Source organism: Gallus gallus, chromosome 10, assembly GCF_016699485.2.
Source record: "Gallus gallus isolate bGalGal1 chromosome 10, bGalGal1.mat.broiler.GRCg7b, whole genome shotgun sequence".
Classification (NCBI taxonomy): Eukaryota; Metazoa; Chordata; class Aves; order Galliformes; family Phasianidae; genus Gallus; species Gallus gallus.
This window is the reverse complement of record NC_052541.1, coordinates 1,583,313-1,598,370: the sequence shown is the minus strand read 5'-3', so window position 1 is coordinate 1,598,370 and position 15,058 is coordinate 1,583,313. Positions and strand designations below refer to the sequence as shown.

Genomic DNA, 15,058 nt, shown 5'->3' with positions numbered 1-15,058 from the left:
GCGTACTCACGGTGGTGAGGTAAGGTGTGCACGTGGGCACTCCAAGCATAACCCTCCGGAGGCTCTGTAGGAATTTCTTCTGTGTCCCAGCACTGGAAATCGGCCTCTTCCGGCTTCCCCGGTCTCCCATACAGGTTAGCAGGGAAGGCTTAGGAGTTCTCTAATAAAAAGATGTTGGTGCTTGACCTCACAATGTTGCTCGTTGCCTGAAAATGAGTTTTAGAGGTTTGATATTATTTCATCTTGTGTGCCCAGCTTGGTGTTTGCATTGTAGTACCACCTATAGGCTCCTCATTCCCCCCAGGTCGGGGTGCTGCTCCCTAAGGCCTGGGCTCCTCTCTGCTGGAAGCCATTTGTTTTCTTGTCCCGGTGTTTGCCTGCCTGCTCTGTGCCTGTTTGCTCTTGATGACGCCCAGGTTGGACCTATTTGCTTTTCTTTGTGTAAAGAAACACCACATGAAAGCTTAGGGTGTACCAACCTTCCTTGGCAGCTTGGCCATCTCCGGCAGCCCTGCCCTCCTTACAGGACAGAGATAGCTCGGGAGGCAGCTGCGTGTCACAGCCTTCAGACAAGCTCTCCAGGAGCCTCTCTCCTACCACCTCCTGTCCTCATGTACCCCAGCAGTGCCTGGTCACAGCCTCCCGTCTGCCCACTCTGCTCTAAATCCCTCCCTAAAGCAATGCTTCAATCACACCACACAGTTCCTGTGCTTGCTGCAGTGCCACTTTGCTTTATCAGCTGCAGCAGTGGTGCCTGGGAAGAGGAGGACTCCAGCAGCAAGTCAAAGCCCCCAGTACGATGCGCAGGAACACGTGGTGGGACAGCTGGGCAGCGCCGTGGTGCTGGTGTAAATACCATGACTCAGTCAAGCGTAGGGTTTACTTTAAGTTTTATTCATGGTTGCCCCACGAAAGAAGGGACCCAGGAGTTTTATTCCTCCATCCACTCCTCCCGTTTGGGTACAGACGGGGAGTTGACGCCATCGCACCAGACAGAAGTATTTGTTGGTATTAAGCATGCAGCTCATCTGCAACGTCTCTGAGAAGCGATTGACTGCAGGGTGCAGAGGTGTCACACCTGGGGAACGGCGCTGGCTTGGCCACACAGGACCCACGCTCCGAAGGAAACTCCCTCAGCAAGAGAATTGATGCCACTTTGGGCTTTTTGGATCCATCTGAGCAGTGGAAGTGATTTTCCAGGGAGGAAAGCCGCACGCTGCCAGCTGTTTGCCTTTGGTAACGACTCGGAGCCCCATTCTGCCCCACTGCTCTGTGTGTGTGTGTGTTTGTTTGGAGCAGTCTGTCAGGCTGCATCTACTTACCTTTCTTAAGAACAAGGGAAGCTGAATACACTTACACCCCACACTACATCTGGCCATCACTGTGCTGTGCTGGTGCTGCAAATGGGATGTGTGGGGAGGTGCAGGTGGGAGGTGCAGGTTAAAGGAACCTCTCTGCCTTTCCAAGGGTTGTTTTTAACCTGGATTTCCTTGACCCAGTTGGCACCTGTGTGTTCTGTGTGCTGACTGTGACAGAAGGATATTAGGGATCAACATCTCGAGCTTCTAGGAGACTATTATCTTTGGCTTTTATACCTCAAATTCTGCCCCTTTGTTGTCCTTGGTTTGTTGTTTTTTGTTTTTCTGTTTTTTTTTTTGTTTTCTTTTTAATTGGGGTAATACAAAAACTGTTTTTGTGCTACAGAAAGCGCAGCAAATGATACTGAGGGTTGGGAAACGGTGCAGCACCCTCCCCCAGAATGGAGATGACCTAAAATCATGAGGAAAAAAAAAAACTTCAAAGACAGAGCATCACCTTCCATTTCAATTAAGTTTCCTTTCCTAGGAGTTGTTTTCTCAGCTTCCTATTCACCTATTCATCTTCCAGCAGCTCAGAGACAGGCTTTAATTTGTAATCAAAGCAAGCAGGGGTAGAGGAGGAAAAAAAAAAAAGGAAGAAAAAAGAAAAAAATAAAGCTACCTTCATACAGGCCAGGAGCAGCTATCTGTAGAACACTGATTTTTGCCCCATTCTGCAATTCACTGCAGCATTTCCTTTTGAGTCTGACCACTGGACATATCTCAGTGTCAAGTGTTTGGGGGAACTCCAGCACTGCTGCTGCAAACACCCGGAGCTGGAGGTGCAGATGAGGGCTGTCCACAATAAAGCATTCTGTGCTTGGTTTTAATGGGCATTGCTAAACCAGGCAGGAGCAGCAGTGCCCCCAGCTAATTAAAGCCACCTAATGAGGGTGCATTGCTTGCTGGGCACCCTCATTTGCCACAGCGATGAGCATAAAAATCAGCATGGATAGGGAGATTTCTTTGAAAGCCAAATGACTTCATTGGTAGGAAGCTGAAAGGCCGGTGACTTCCAGAGGAGACTAAGGCTTTGTGAGGAGGGCACTGTGGGTTGTGACCGCGCTGAAGGGGTTACATTCTTCTTGAGGGGAAAATCCTGAGCGTGGGCACCTCCCTCAGGCACTGAGAGCAGTGACTTGGGAGCACCCAGAACACTTCTGTGTGAGCTTGGTAATGAGAGCTTTCCACTCGCTTCTCTTCTGTGTGATGTAGGAAGGGGTGAGGAGCTGTAGCAGAGGCTCCTGCTGTCCACTGAAGTACCCCTGGCACAGAGCCTCGGCGTTGCAGATCACATACATCCCGCAGTCGTAGCTGTTCTGCTGGGCCGGCGCCTTCTCCTCCACGAAGGTTGCTTTGCCTCCTCTTTTCCCCAGGAAGGCCTCCAGTTTCCCTGCCACTTGCTTGGCATGGACAGAGTTGCACTTGCTGTGGGAATCATAATGGGCGAAGCACTTTTTGTCCCTGAAGTAAACCAGTAAGCTCCAGTGGGTGCCCCCTGCTGCCTGGTTGGAGTTGTCATTGATGGGCAGGAACACCAGCTTCTTGTGGAGCAGGTCCAGTGGCTGAAGGAATATGGCTATTTCTTCCTGACTAAGGGCACATTTGATGAACTGAGCCACTTCCGGGCTGATAAAGCAAATCTGATCACTAAATTCTTGGAACTGGTCGCTGGCAAAGTACTCGAAGGCAAAGCCAATGATGTGATCGTTGAGCCAGTTTGGAGGATCCAGCAGGGCAACGTCTGACTGCCTCAGCAAGCTGTCCATGTAACTGAGAACCACGGGGTCCATCCTGCACCCGGTAGGGCCACTGCGCTCCAGGACACCTCAAAAGCTGGAAAACAAAAAGGGTAGAAGAGGAATTATGCAACGAGACCACACCTTTGACAAGGTACTGTGCCACAAACATCCCACGATCCTTCGCAGTGGGCAGCAGACCGAGTCTCCCAGAGTGGATTTGAAGGATCAACTTGGCAGCATCTGCCAGGTGCAAGGCTGGGAGGCGCGGCGTGCGATGGGCTGAGCCGGGCTCTGGGAGCAGCACCGATTTCACGGCAGCAATCTTCACTCGTGCTGTGGACGATCTCAGAGCAATCCTGGTTAGTGGTGCAGCACGCTGTGGCAATCACAGCGATCCCTGCTATCTGTGAGGGCCTCCTGAGGGCTGGCATGACCACGGCTGGGTGCTCCCTCACCCAGCAGCACTGCTCTGTGCTGGGCGCACGGCCTGCTGCAGGATGACCACAGGGGAAGCGGAGCCACACAGGGTGGCAGACAAAGCGGCTCCGTGCTGCGGGGACCGCCGGGGCAATTCCCTTGGCTTCCTGCTTGGGATTTCGGTAATTCATGTACCAGGGAGGCAGGAAAGTCCACCAAACATCCATCACCAAAGCAAGGCTCGCCAAAGGTAAGCGTTATGCTGCTTACTGTAAGCTTCCTGGATTTTAATTAGAAATCGCGTTGCCCAAGCGCGTTATGACGGGGCGATCTGTGAGAGCGCAGCGCACCGCCCGGCGCGGCCCGGCCCGGCCCTGTGCGGCACATGACGCAGTTACGCGTTACAAGCAAACCTCACACCGCCTTCCCGCCGCCTTCCTTCCCAACGGCAGCACGCGCACCGCTCCCGGGGCCGGAGCGGCCCGGCGGAAGGCCGCGGCAGCTCTGACGGCACGGAAGGCACAGGCCGGGCTCACGGCCACGCGAGGCCCCGCGCCGCCCCTCCCGCGCTGCCCTCAGCGCCCCGCGCCCGCCGCCCCGCACCCCTCAGCGCGCCGCTACTCACCTGCCGCCTCATCGCCCGGTTGCCGGGCGCCGCCGTAAAGCAGCGCGGCGGGGTGTCGTAACGCGAGCCGGGCGGGGCGGGGCGAGGCGGGGCCGACTCCTCCCCCTCCCGCGCTCCCCCCTCCCTCCCCGTGGCGGCGCGCGCCTCAGAGCGGCGCGCGGGCAGCGGGCGGGCAGCGCGAGCCGCGCCCCCCCTCCCCCCCTTCCCCCCCCGCCCTGCTGCCCGATCCCACCCGCGGCGCGCGCCCCGGGACCAGGTGAGCACCGAGCGGCGGGCGCCGAGGGCCGGGGAGGGATGAGGGGGGGGCACCGCGGTACCCCCCGCCCCGGCGCGGCGGGGCCTTTGTTGCGAGCGGGGGGCGGCGGGGAGCGGGTCCCCGCGGGCTGACAGCCGCCATCTGCGCCGGGAGCGGGGCGAGGCGCTCCGTGTCCGCCGCGGAGCCCGCCCCGGGGAACGGCCGCGTCGCGGCGGGCGGCGGCCCCGCTCCGAGCACCGCCGCTCCGCGCCCCCGGCCGTGCCCCCGTTCGGTCCGAGCCGCTCTGCGCTGCGCCGGGCGGGGACTGCGGGCGGCCGTGGGGCTGCGGTGCTTCCCGGCATCTGCACGGCGCGTCCGCGTGCGGCCCTCTGCCTTCTGCATGCAGCCCTCTGCCTCCATCCCCGTGTCTGTGTTCAGCCCCGTACCTTCTCTGTTCGCCCCTATACCTCCTCTGGTTAGCCCTCTGTCATCCAACCCGCGTCCGTATTCCCCCCGTACCTTCTGCATCCTCCCCTCTTTGCCCTACGTCTGTAAGCAGCCCTTTATCTCTGTACCCCCCCCTCCGCCCCCCCGCGTGGCCCTTTTTGCCCCTGTTCTCCCATCCCCGTGTCACCCTCCGCCCCCCCCACTTTCTGGAGGCACTCCGGGCCCCATTTCTTTCTGGAATTTTCCGAAATCCAGGACGAACGCTCCGTCCCGCCCTCCCGCCGGCAGTCCCCGCTGTCCCTGCACGACGCTGTGCTTCGCAGGTGTCGGCAGCTCCGCGTCCTGGCAGGGAGCTGACAGCACAGAGCGGGGCGGTGGGAGCCACATCCCATAGCGGCGATGGCAGAGGTTTGCCTCGCCTCGCCTCGCTCCTGGCCCTGCTTTTCTCTGGCCGTCTATGAGGCTTCGGCGCGGGCTGCCTGGGGCCGGCAGAGCCGAGCAGTGACACCCGGCCCGTCAGCTTTTGTCCCCCGGTCCGCCGGCGCGGCGCGGCGCGATGCTCGCGGTGCAGCAGTGAGGACGGCTGTCGGATTAACAGCCCGCGGCCGGGCGCTGCGCCCCGTGCTCTGTGCCGCTCTGTGGCCGCCTCGGCTGCCGCCTCACGCTGAAGCTGAGCTTCCACCTCTCGCGTTCCGCCGAACACCTAAATGTCATCTTCCTGAGTTATCGTTATCGTGGCCATTTTAGTTCAGCCCTTTTGCAAGAAAACCTCTGAGAATGTTAAGCATGCGAGGTCAGGTGCCTGGGAAACGTGAAACCCGGGGTTACCTGGGCGGCCTCAGTGCTGCCCATTTCGAGGTGCGGCTGCACCAGAGCCCCCCGTTGCCTGCTTGCCTGCCCGTTGAGTTCCCCAGGGATGGTCTCCGGCTCCCCGGGATCGCGGTGTAAGTCAACAGGGGGAGTGCTGCGAGCACAGGGAAGCACCGCTCCTCGTCCGCTCTCTGCTCCCACTGCCTGGCACCGCTCCGACGGGGCGGCTGAGAGCGGGGTCGGCCATTGCAGCCCTGAGACCCCATCTTCCTGCAGCTGTAGCTGCCAGGTGTTAAGAAAGCGTTCATTTTGCAGTGAGTGCAATCGGAAAGCAGTTGGTCGGGTTTGGAGTGGTGTTTTCTTGGTGGGCACGGCAAAAAGCGCCTGTCTGGTTAGGAGGAACGATTGCTGCAAGGTCTAGCTCTTGTTCAAACCGTTGGGTGTAATTGCTGTGAATGTACACTTATCAGGGGAAGCAGCGTTGTTGAGCCTTGCTGTGGAAGTGTCGTAGCTGGTCTGACGGGATTTGTAGATTCCCGCTCCCAGCTCTTCTATAACTAACACAGAGTCGCAGCCCCGTCTGTACGCGAAGCCCTCGAGCAGCGCTGCCACGAACCGAGCGCTGCAGGAGGGCTGCTGGCTGCAGTGGGAGCCCGGGAGCTGCTTGGAGGGGTGGGCTGCCGGGCCGACAGCGGCGAGCAGCGCAGCTGGTGGGGCAGGGCTGCACCGGGCTCGGTGTCCCGAGCTCTTTTGGTGCAGGTTTAAAATTGCTGCTCGGTTTCCTCAGGCTGCGGTCCTGCGTGCCTACGTTTGCCTCCCTCCCTCTTCAGCGAGCGGGATCGCTCTCTTTTCTGAAAGAAAACGTGGCTTAAAGTTTGCAAATGCGGTACTTTCTCGAGCGTTCCTTCAGGCGAGAGCAGGATAATGAGAGACCTTTGCCTGTGTCTGGAAGGCTCCCGGCTCCGAGGAGCAGCCCGCGGACTGCCCGCACTTCCTGCTACGTGTTGGCGTTTGCAAACGCTGCGCTGCGCTCTCAGGTTCGGCGGCTGCGATCGCTGTGAGGGGGAATGCGGAGCACCGCGACTGCGTCCCCGTTGGGGTTGTGGCTGTGGGTGTGTGTTTGGCTGCTTGTAAAATTCGTCTGTAGGTTTGGGTAGGTGTTTGTAAGCACAGGTGTCCGGGACTTAGCTCTGCAAGCTGTGAGACTCCTGACAGGTGATGATGCAGAAGATAAAAAGGGAAATGCTATAGGCTTTGTTTCCTCTGCTGGACTCGGTGTTACCTTGCTGCTGTGTTCGGCAGGTTGAGCATCACGGTGTTACGTTTCTTGCTTGTGTGATTGCAGTGAGTGCTTTAAGCTGTGTATCTGGGAAGCTAAAAACCTACAAGCGAGCTCAGCAAGCAGCACATCCTCAGAAAGCGTTCCAAAAGAGAACGTCTCCTGGCGGGGAGCAGTCCTGAGCTCTGAGCTGATTGCTCTGTCTTAAAATACCAGCTCTGTTAGCCGTCTGTGGGGAGGACTCATGTAGCAGGTACCTATGGAAAGCTCTTACAGGTGAGCGAGAGCTGTGAGAAGTGCTTTCTTGATTTAAACCACAAGCTCGATGCTGCCCAATTCTGTATTGTTGTTTCCAGACGTTTCCCTTTACAGTGAAGCCACTGCTCCAAAACCCTGCTCATGCAGATGCTGGTTTGCATTGGTTATCCTTAACCCTTCAGGTGGCAGTGGGAGGGGGATGAACCTCTGGGCTCCATGATTCGGATGAAGTGTCCGAGGAGAGCGGGGTTATCCCCGAGCCCTGACGTTGCTCAGGAGGCTTCAGTGAGAGCGCATCGTTCCGCTCGGTGCCCGCAGGTCCGTGATGCTGGCAGCACGCTGTCCTGATGCCATTAAGCCGATCCAGCTGCCAGCTTCTGCTGAAAGCGGATCTGAGCTGGCTGCAGTTAATGGCCGAGGGAAAGGAGATCGCTCTCTGCTGGATCAGCTCTCCGGTACTGACTTGCTCAGCAGCCTGGCGGTGTCCATTGTCGGACGCTTTTAGGGTGTTCTAAGGGCCCTGTGAAACACTTAGCTTTGTCATAGATGGGGCTGGGTCTCGTGCCAAGCCCATCTTCCGCTAAGGAGGAAAAGCCTCCAAGTGAGAATTGGCTCCAAGTCTCCTGGGTTCCTTTGGTTTCCTCCTGATGGCTGTCGTTAATCATCAGGCCAGGCCCTTTTGATGAAGCGTGATGGGCTTTGGGATGGGTGCAGTGGCTGTGGGGCACCGCTGCTGGCTCACGTGCCGCCCTGGTGGGCTGCAAGGGGATTAGTGGGAGCTTGTAAGCTTGCATTTTCTGGTTTTCGTTCTGCTTTTGTGACCGACAGCCTGAGCGAAGCCTTTGAAATGAAATGGGACAAGAGCCGCAAGATGAGAAAGCCTTTACTCATGTTAAAAACAGCAACAACGACAAAAACAAAATATCTATGGACTTCTCTGCCGGTTATGAACCTCATTTGCTGATGTCTCACCTTGAATCACGTGCGGTGCGCTGCAGAATGACCCTGTGCGCACTGTAGAGTCGCTCCCTCGCCGGGTGCCTGTTTGCAGTCTGTGCTTCTGTCTGTCAAACCCAGGTAATCTGACAGCCATAGGTAACCTGACAGCCTCTCTGCTGGCTTCTCACTGAAATTCTCAGGGCTGTGTTCCATTGGTTGTGCCGAATGACGTTTAGGAAGGAGCGTGGTCCAGGTACCGTGTGTCAGCCGAGTGCTGATGGGAGCGGGGCGTCAAACCCATCTTGGAAAGATTCCTGCGTGGAAAAAAACACACCACGCCAACCCACGTTGTGAGCGTTTTTGATAGATGGCCAAGAATTCTTTTATTGTATTCCACATCTACATGCTGGCTTTGTTTTGAGTGATGAACTTAAAACAGTGAACTTAAAATATTTACTTTAGATGACTTCCGTGAGCCTACTGTTTTTTCGTAGGCATGTGGACTGGAACACAGCCCTCAATAGCACTGACATCTTCAGTTTTGCAAGACTTGTCTGAGGTAAGGAACGGTTACGTTGGTTTGTGCTTGTTGGGTGTGTAGGACAACAGCCTCCCCTGGAAGGAATTACTAAATGATTTAATTGTAGTGGAATGCTGTCCCATTAGGTGCAAAAAAAAATAACAACCCGAACCCAAGCATCAAATGCAATGGATCATTAGAAATGTAGTGCTTGATTAAAAGGATGTGAAGCAACTTTTTAAGGCTTCGGAATTAGTGCTGCTGGAATGGCGAGGTTCTGTTTGTGAATGATCCTTTTGGGGGTTTCTCTGAGGAATTAATTGCTGTGTGTGTGCACTGAAGGCTGCGTTCAGCCCCAGTTTGCCGATCAGTCAGCGAGCGCAGGGTCATTACGTTGGTTCTGTTGCTGCTCCCGGTGGCGGGGAGAGCTGAACAAGTCCTGTTTGAAGAGGGATTTTGGCAGACGTCATTTAAAAGCAGGAGCATTGTTATTCTGTTCCTTTTCATCAGGGAATAAAGATAGTGCTGGCTCAGGGCTTGCTGGAGGAGGATGCAGCGGAGAGGCAGCTGGCTCTGCATTGGGCCGTCTTGCTGTGAGGTGAAACACGGCAGTGAGCAACAAGGGCACGTGTGACGTGCTCATCCTGCCGTGTTTCATGGGGAGACTGTTGCACCGATAATCCCTACAGGCACACACTTGCACTTCATGTCAGGGGAGCAGACTGGTTCACCACGGCCATCGCCTCGGATAATCTCACCCAGAGATGCTTCCCCGTGCCTCGGAGGTACGCTCGGAGATAGCAAGGCGGTGCGGAGCGGAGGTCAGGTCATGTTTGCTTGCTGCAGATAAATCCCTGAAAAAAAGGTTTGTTCTCTACGGGCCTTCTGTGGCTGAGCTCAGTACAGGGGTGTAGGCAGAGCCAGAAATGCTTGAAATAGGTCAGGTTGAGGCCAGCTCGTCGTTGGCTGGGGAGCATGGGGGTTTGCTTGCCAGCTGAAGGTGGTACGCTGCATGCTGCTAGCTGGGAACTTACTGCTGGTGCAGAATCTTAAGACTGTGACTGAACCACGAACACAATGAACTATCCAAAGGCAATTCGAGGAGTCTGTAGGTAGGATTTTCTGAACCAGAAATAACTTCTTCTGCTGACTGCTTTACCCTCGTCTCGTTCAACTTGAGGCAACTGTGAAATTCCCTGCAACGCAGGGCCTGTCTGAAGGCTGGTGGTGGTGCTTCTCCAAACACATATCTGAGCTCACTGCTACACGCAGTGATTTGGTTAAGGAATTTATTAACCTTCAGCAGTATTATTTCTTCTTGCAGGACTGTAATTGTAGCTCTAGGCAATAAATTACCAAGCAAGATTACTTGCAGCGATTGCCCATTACTTACCCCTACCACTCTGTAGAAGTGCTGTGGATTTGTGTGTGTTGTTTCACGCTCAAATCCCTTTTTAATTACAAAATGGGAACGAAACGCCTGCCTTTGAAAGCATTGTTTCTGAGCTCAGATTCACTGTATGTATATGAGCTCACATTCTGTTCCTATCCCTCTCCCACCGTTTATTTCATTTAAATACCTCTCCAGAGCCGTCGCTATTCAGCTACCGGGAACAATGCGATGAGCACGAGGGAAAATAAATAGAACACCTCCAGTGAATGGAGGAAGAACAATGCAATAAAGGACAAGAAATGACCAATGAAGAGCATACCTACTTGTAGTGCTAAGAATTCATCGTTTTATGTCTTTACTGAAAAGAAGGATGATCTGAAAACTGGAGCGGGGAAAGAAAGAGCATCGTCTGTTGCAGAGCCGCTCGGCTGTTGGGGGTTTTTGTGCTTTGTTAAGGTTTCCTCTTCTGGTTTGCTGCTCATCAGTGCTGCTCCTTGCATGTAAGTCCTCATGCTGCTCTCATGTTTGGTTTGTCCAGGAAAGTTGGAAGGTGGGATTAGAGCTGAGGGAGAAGTTTCGTGCAGCTGTTGCTGTGTGAAGGATGGCCCCGATGGGAGCTCTCTGGTGCTGAATATGGACGACTTTCAGTTATACATAAAAAAACTCATCTAAACCTCGAGTTAAAAGTAGCTCCCTGTCTGATGCTTGTTGGGAAGATTGCAATCTTGTCTCTTGCATGGTGTTTATTTCTAGTAAAAGTGAAATCCTTGAAAGAGTGCTTCTTCATTCAAATAAAAAAGGGGCTTTTGAAGTTAAAACTCAACACGTAGATGTGGATTTAAAGCGTTCTGGGTGCAGTTTTTCTGTGTGCTTTATGAGTTGAATCTACTTGAGTATGGACTCGAAAAGCTTTTGGAGACTTTTGATCTGGAATGATTTTCCCTCTGTCTGCGTAGGTTTTCTGGAGGCATTAGGCTGCGTGCTTCTCTTGCAGGTATGCTGTTCGGGGGGCGGAGGGGGCAAGTATTCAAAACACGTGAGCAATTTTCCTTAGGTGAAGGATCATTGCAGGTTTAGATCCCGCTGTTATTAATGGCACTCCTGTCAGCTGCCATTTAATTTTCTAAATGTCAGAATTCCTGCTTGCAGAATACGCTTTTCTACGTCTCGATGTGACCTTTTCTCAGAGGCCTCAAGCTTCTTTATGTCTTGAAGTCTGGATGCATCCAACAAGACGCTGCAGGATGAGCAGGAGGAGTGGCCGTTGCAGCGAAGTCATACCAGCGTTCATTGTAAAACATCATTTTCAGCTGCATATGCTGAAATTTTCATGCATATGCATGAAAGCATGTGCTTTCAATGAAGGAGGAGTTTTCTTCTTTTCCTAGAATCATAGAATGGCATGGGTTGGAATGGATGTCAAAGACCATCAGCTCCAGCCCCCCTGCCGCATGCAGGGCTGCCAACCTCCATATCTAATACCAGACCAGGCTGCCCCGGGCCCCATCCAACCTGGCTTTGAAAACCTCCAGGGGCAGAGCATCCACAGTCTCTCTGGGCAGCACTCTCTTGGTAAAGAACTTCCCTTCGATATCCAACCAAAATCTTCCCTCCCTCAACTTAAAACCATTATCTACCCTTGTAAAGAGTTGACTCTCCTCCTGTTTGTAGGCTCCCTTTAGGCACTGGAAGGCTGCAATGAGGTCTTGTCCTTCTCCCACCATCCCTATCCCTCCATCCTCCCTCATCCCCTGTGTTCATTCATGACCAAGGCTGTGTTGGGCCTTTTTATGTTAAGATATGAGATTGGCAGACCGAGATTGCAGAGTTACAAGCACAGAGACTTCTGAAGCAGGAGAGAGACAAAGGTGAGAATCTTCCCACTTGACACGGAATTAATCTGTACTTAGAAGCATGTCTTGTTTGATCCTAGAGAAAAGTAGCTGGGTTCTGGCTCTTACCCTGTGTGAAAATTGAGCTGTGACATGTAATTATAAAGGTTTTCATGGCGCAGGGCGAGCCTGAGTCTGGGCAGCGTGGGGCATTTTCCACTGGCAGTCCTTTAGGATTGCACTCTGTGCAATCTTCATGTTTCACAGAGCTAAAGACCTCATTTTGGAGTGAGTGAGTGCTGTGTGGTAATTAGGGAAGTATGCGTATTTGTGTGCTATAGCTCTGAAATGCTAGAATAATAAATATTTAGCTTATGTGCTGGTGAATTTGAAGAGGAGAATGTCAGTCTCAGCTGCGATTAGACAGCAAGTAGGCAGTGCTGCTGATGCATCTTCAGAGAGCCCTGTGAGACAAAGTGCCCTGCGGTGCACTCAGTGTGCAGAATGATGGCAAAGGGATTGAAGTTGCAGAGTCCAATGGGAAGATGGGAGCAGAAGGCTGAGCTCACTCTTCGGTGCGCCCATACCTGAACTTAAAGAAAACATTGGTCACCCTATTGTAGCAGCAAGGGGGGGAAGTAAATACTCCTTGGTTGCTGATAAGACTGGTTTTTTTTCATGTTTTATTTTCCTTCCTCATTCTCTACGTGCCTTCCAATTCCCCAAGCAAATAAGGTGTGGGTCCTCCTAGTGCCTTGCTGGATGCATAGCTGCATCATTCTCTGCACTTTACGTGTGTTCAGATATGAAGCAGTGCATGCCATACGTATTCGAGTTCAGTGCTAGTTGTGCAACTGGGTATTACTTTGAGATGATCAGGTACTGCATTGCTTTGGCTCACGTTCTTCGGAGGGATGCCCAACAGATGAACATTGCAGGTGAAGTTCTTCTTTGGGTTGGCTGCCACATTTCACGCTGGAAGGTGATGGAGGTGCATTCATTCTTGCTATTTTTTGTTTTGTGTTTTTTTTCCACTTTTTTTGTCCCAAAGTAGCTAGTACGCATGCTGATCTGGTCAAACAATGTGACCCAGTTGCTGTGGTCTGCAGGGTGTGGCTGCACAAGGTTTGCTGGCTGAGCTGGAAAAGGGCTAATTATAGAGACAGACTGGGGAAGGAAGGGAACAGGGTCAATTAGAGCATCCAGCACAGTTTCCTTTAAATTACTAGTTGAGCTGGATAGATAAAACAATAAAGACACATGGAGCGAGATTTCAAATGCTCTTCTGGAGTCGTGTCAGCATCTACAGCAGATGATATTTGCAATTTCGGTTGAGTTTGTAAGTAAGGAACGTGTTGAATTAGTAGTTCTGTTACCAGCCTTGCCAAGTGGAGCTGAGAAGACCGACAAGATGTTGGTACTGCTGTTCCTTCAGTAGGGTTTTGAATAGCAGTAGGTTGGGACCGTGGTTTGAGCGAGGCAAGGAAATGCGCTGCCCTCAGCTGATGAGTAACAGGGACTTGGCGTGATAAAAGAACCGTGTGATGGTTTTCAGTCTAAGATGCAGTATTTCAGAAAAAAAAAAAAGACTACTTTCAGCCATATGTTTTCTGTGAATGGAAAATGGATCAATCTGGGACGCGTTTTTGGCCCTATTCTGAGAGCAGACTGGGACTACGCTTCCTTTTGTTGAGGTTGTCTTTGGGACCCAGAAGCTTCTTTCTGGTTTTATGTATGAACCGACTCAGGTTAGGGGGAATAGTATTTAAAGAGGTGATGCAGAAGCAGTATGAGCTTTTGGCTTGTAGTTCCGCAGGTGTGGAATGCAATAAACTCCTATGCAGACTGGAATTCATACAAGTTGGTAAAAGCCCTTTGGACCTTTAACACCCTCTTGTCTCAATTTTTCTCCTTTTAGGAAAAAAAAAAAGTGCTGCTTGGCAGACCCTCCCCGTCTCTGCGGTGCGTTTCTCTTTTTCTTTTGCTGGTCTGCAGCATGCAATTACTCAGAATTGCTGTGCAGGAATGAATATGGCAGAGTGAGGAGGAAAAGCGGGGAGAAAATGCAAAGTTCTGTTCCTGCTTTTCAATCCAGATTGGCAAGTTCCTTCTGCTGGTGCTGTGACTCATCCCAGGCTTCCTTGCTGGAGGCGACTGCTGGCAGTGCATCAAAGCACCAGCCCGTGCTTTCAAACCGGAGTTAACCAGGACTTTTCCTTGAGCGAGGGCTGTTTTTCTTGTCCTGGAACCTTTCATGTGCAGGATGAGTCCGTCTCTCAGGGAAATTCTTGATAAACTCTTGGCAATTTGTCTCCAGGAGGAGAAGGGCTTCTCTTGGCATCTCTGAGCGAGGCGCGTCTTGTCCGGAGCATCCTGCCCACCTGGGGGCGGGTTGGAAGAGCACCGCTGAGATCCGTGAGGACATCACAGCATGGCTTTTCTGTTTCCAATTTCTTGTGTTTGTAGAGCTCGTGTTTAGGATTTTAGTTCAATTTCCAAGCTTAGTGTGTCAGGTTTCTTTTTCTATTGCCTTTTCCTGAAGGTACAGGTATAGATGCACTCTCATCAGGGCTACAATAACAGCAGAGGCTTTTCCCATTCTCTCCTTCGTTCTTCTGGTCAAACTAAAAGTAAAGATGCTTCTCTCTCATTGCAGTTAAAACCAAGATTGCTTTGAACCTTCCAAACAATATGTGTTTTTTCATAAGCTTATCTATCCTGAGCAAGGCGGCTTGAGAGTGTGAGCAGCTCCATCAGGAGGAACTTAACCATGATGCCACCAGGGAGAGAAGCAGCTGGAGCCAGTTACATCCCAGGGGCTCTTAGAGAAGAAAGACAGTACCTGTTGCAAACAGCTTCATCATTTCAGGTGCACCCAGAGGGGCTGTCAGGAGGGCGGTGAGACAGCAGCGGGCGGCTTCAGGTTGGCGTGGGGTCTCGGCCCACCTGCAGCCCTCACTGTGGGATTTTGTTTTGTAGGTGTCATGCAAAGAAGGGAAAAGCTTGGGAGAATGTGGAAAGGATGCATAAATGTTTAGAGGCTGCTTCTCTGGATGTGTGAAGGGAGACTCTTGGAAAGTGATGAAAGCGGGCGCTGTTTTCTTCTTAATGGGTTGGGAACGGAGATTGGCATCCTGAGCTGGCAGAGGAGTCACCCTCTTGATTGTGATCTCAAGTTATACAAGAGGAAGAGCCTTAAAGGT

The 15,058-nt window shown here is 52.7% G+C and overlaps 2 protein-coding genes across 15 annotated transcripts in view; one reads left to right on the top strand and one right to left on the bottom strand.

Annotated features, from left to right (window-relative positions):
* Nucleotides 1–873: 873 nt before the first annotated feature.
* On the bottom strand, nt 874–8,299 carry SENP8 (SUMO/sentrin peptidase family member, NEDD8 specific). Of its 5 annotated transcripts, XM_046898973.1 has the most exons (3): nt 8,144–8,299; nt 4,824–8,011; nt 874–3,194 (listed from the first exon to the last, which is right to left on the bottom strand). In XM_046898973.1, the coding sequence occupies exon 3, from the start codon at nt 3,149–3,151 to the stop codon at nt 2,477–2,479; it is 675 nt and encodes a 224-aa protein (XP_046754929.1). In that variant the 5' UTR covers nt 3,152–3,194; nt 4,824–8,011; nt 8,144–8,299; the 3' UTR covers nt 874–2,476. The 5 variants fall into 5 exon arrangements, with proteins under 5 accessions (XP_046754929.1, NP_001384769.1, XP_040562195.1 ...); NM_001397840.1 differs by lacking the exon at nt 8,144–8,299 and having other exon boundaries at nt 4,824–4,925; XM_040706261.2 differs by lacking the exons at nt 4,824–8,011; nt 8,144–8,299 and adding an exon at nt 3,299–4,178.
* MYO9A (myosin IXA) overlaps nt 4,373–15,058 on the top strand; it is a 166,117-nt gene continuing 155,431 nt past the window's right edge. For 9 of the 10 annotated variants that reach the window (XM_015279073.4, XM_046899222.1, XM_015279070.4 and 6 more), the window contains exon 1: nt 4,373–4,398. The gene's annotated coding sequence lies outside the window, so the exon portion shown is untranslated. Of the gene's footprint in view, nt 4,399–6,652; nt 15,057–15,058 lie in introns of those variants that run through there. The other variant, XM_040706564.2, reaches the window with a different exon arrangement.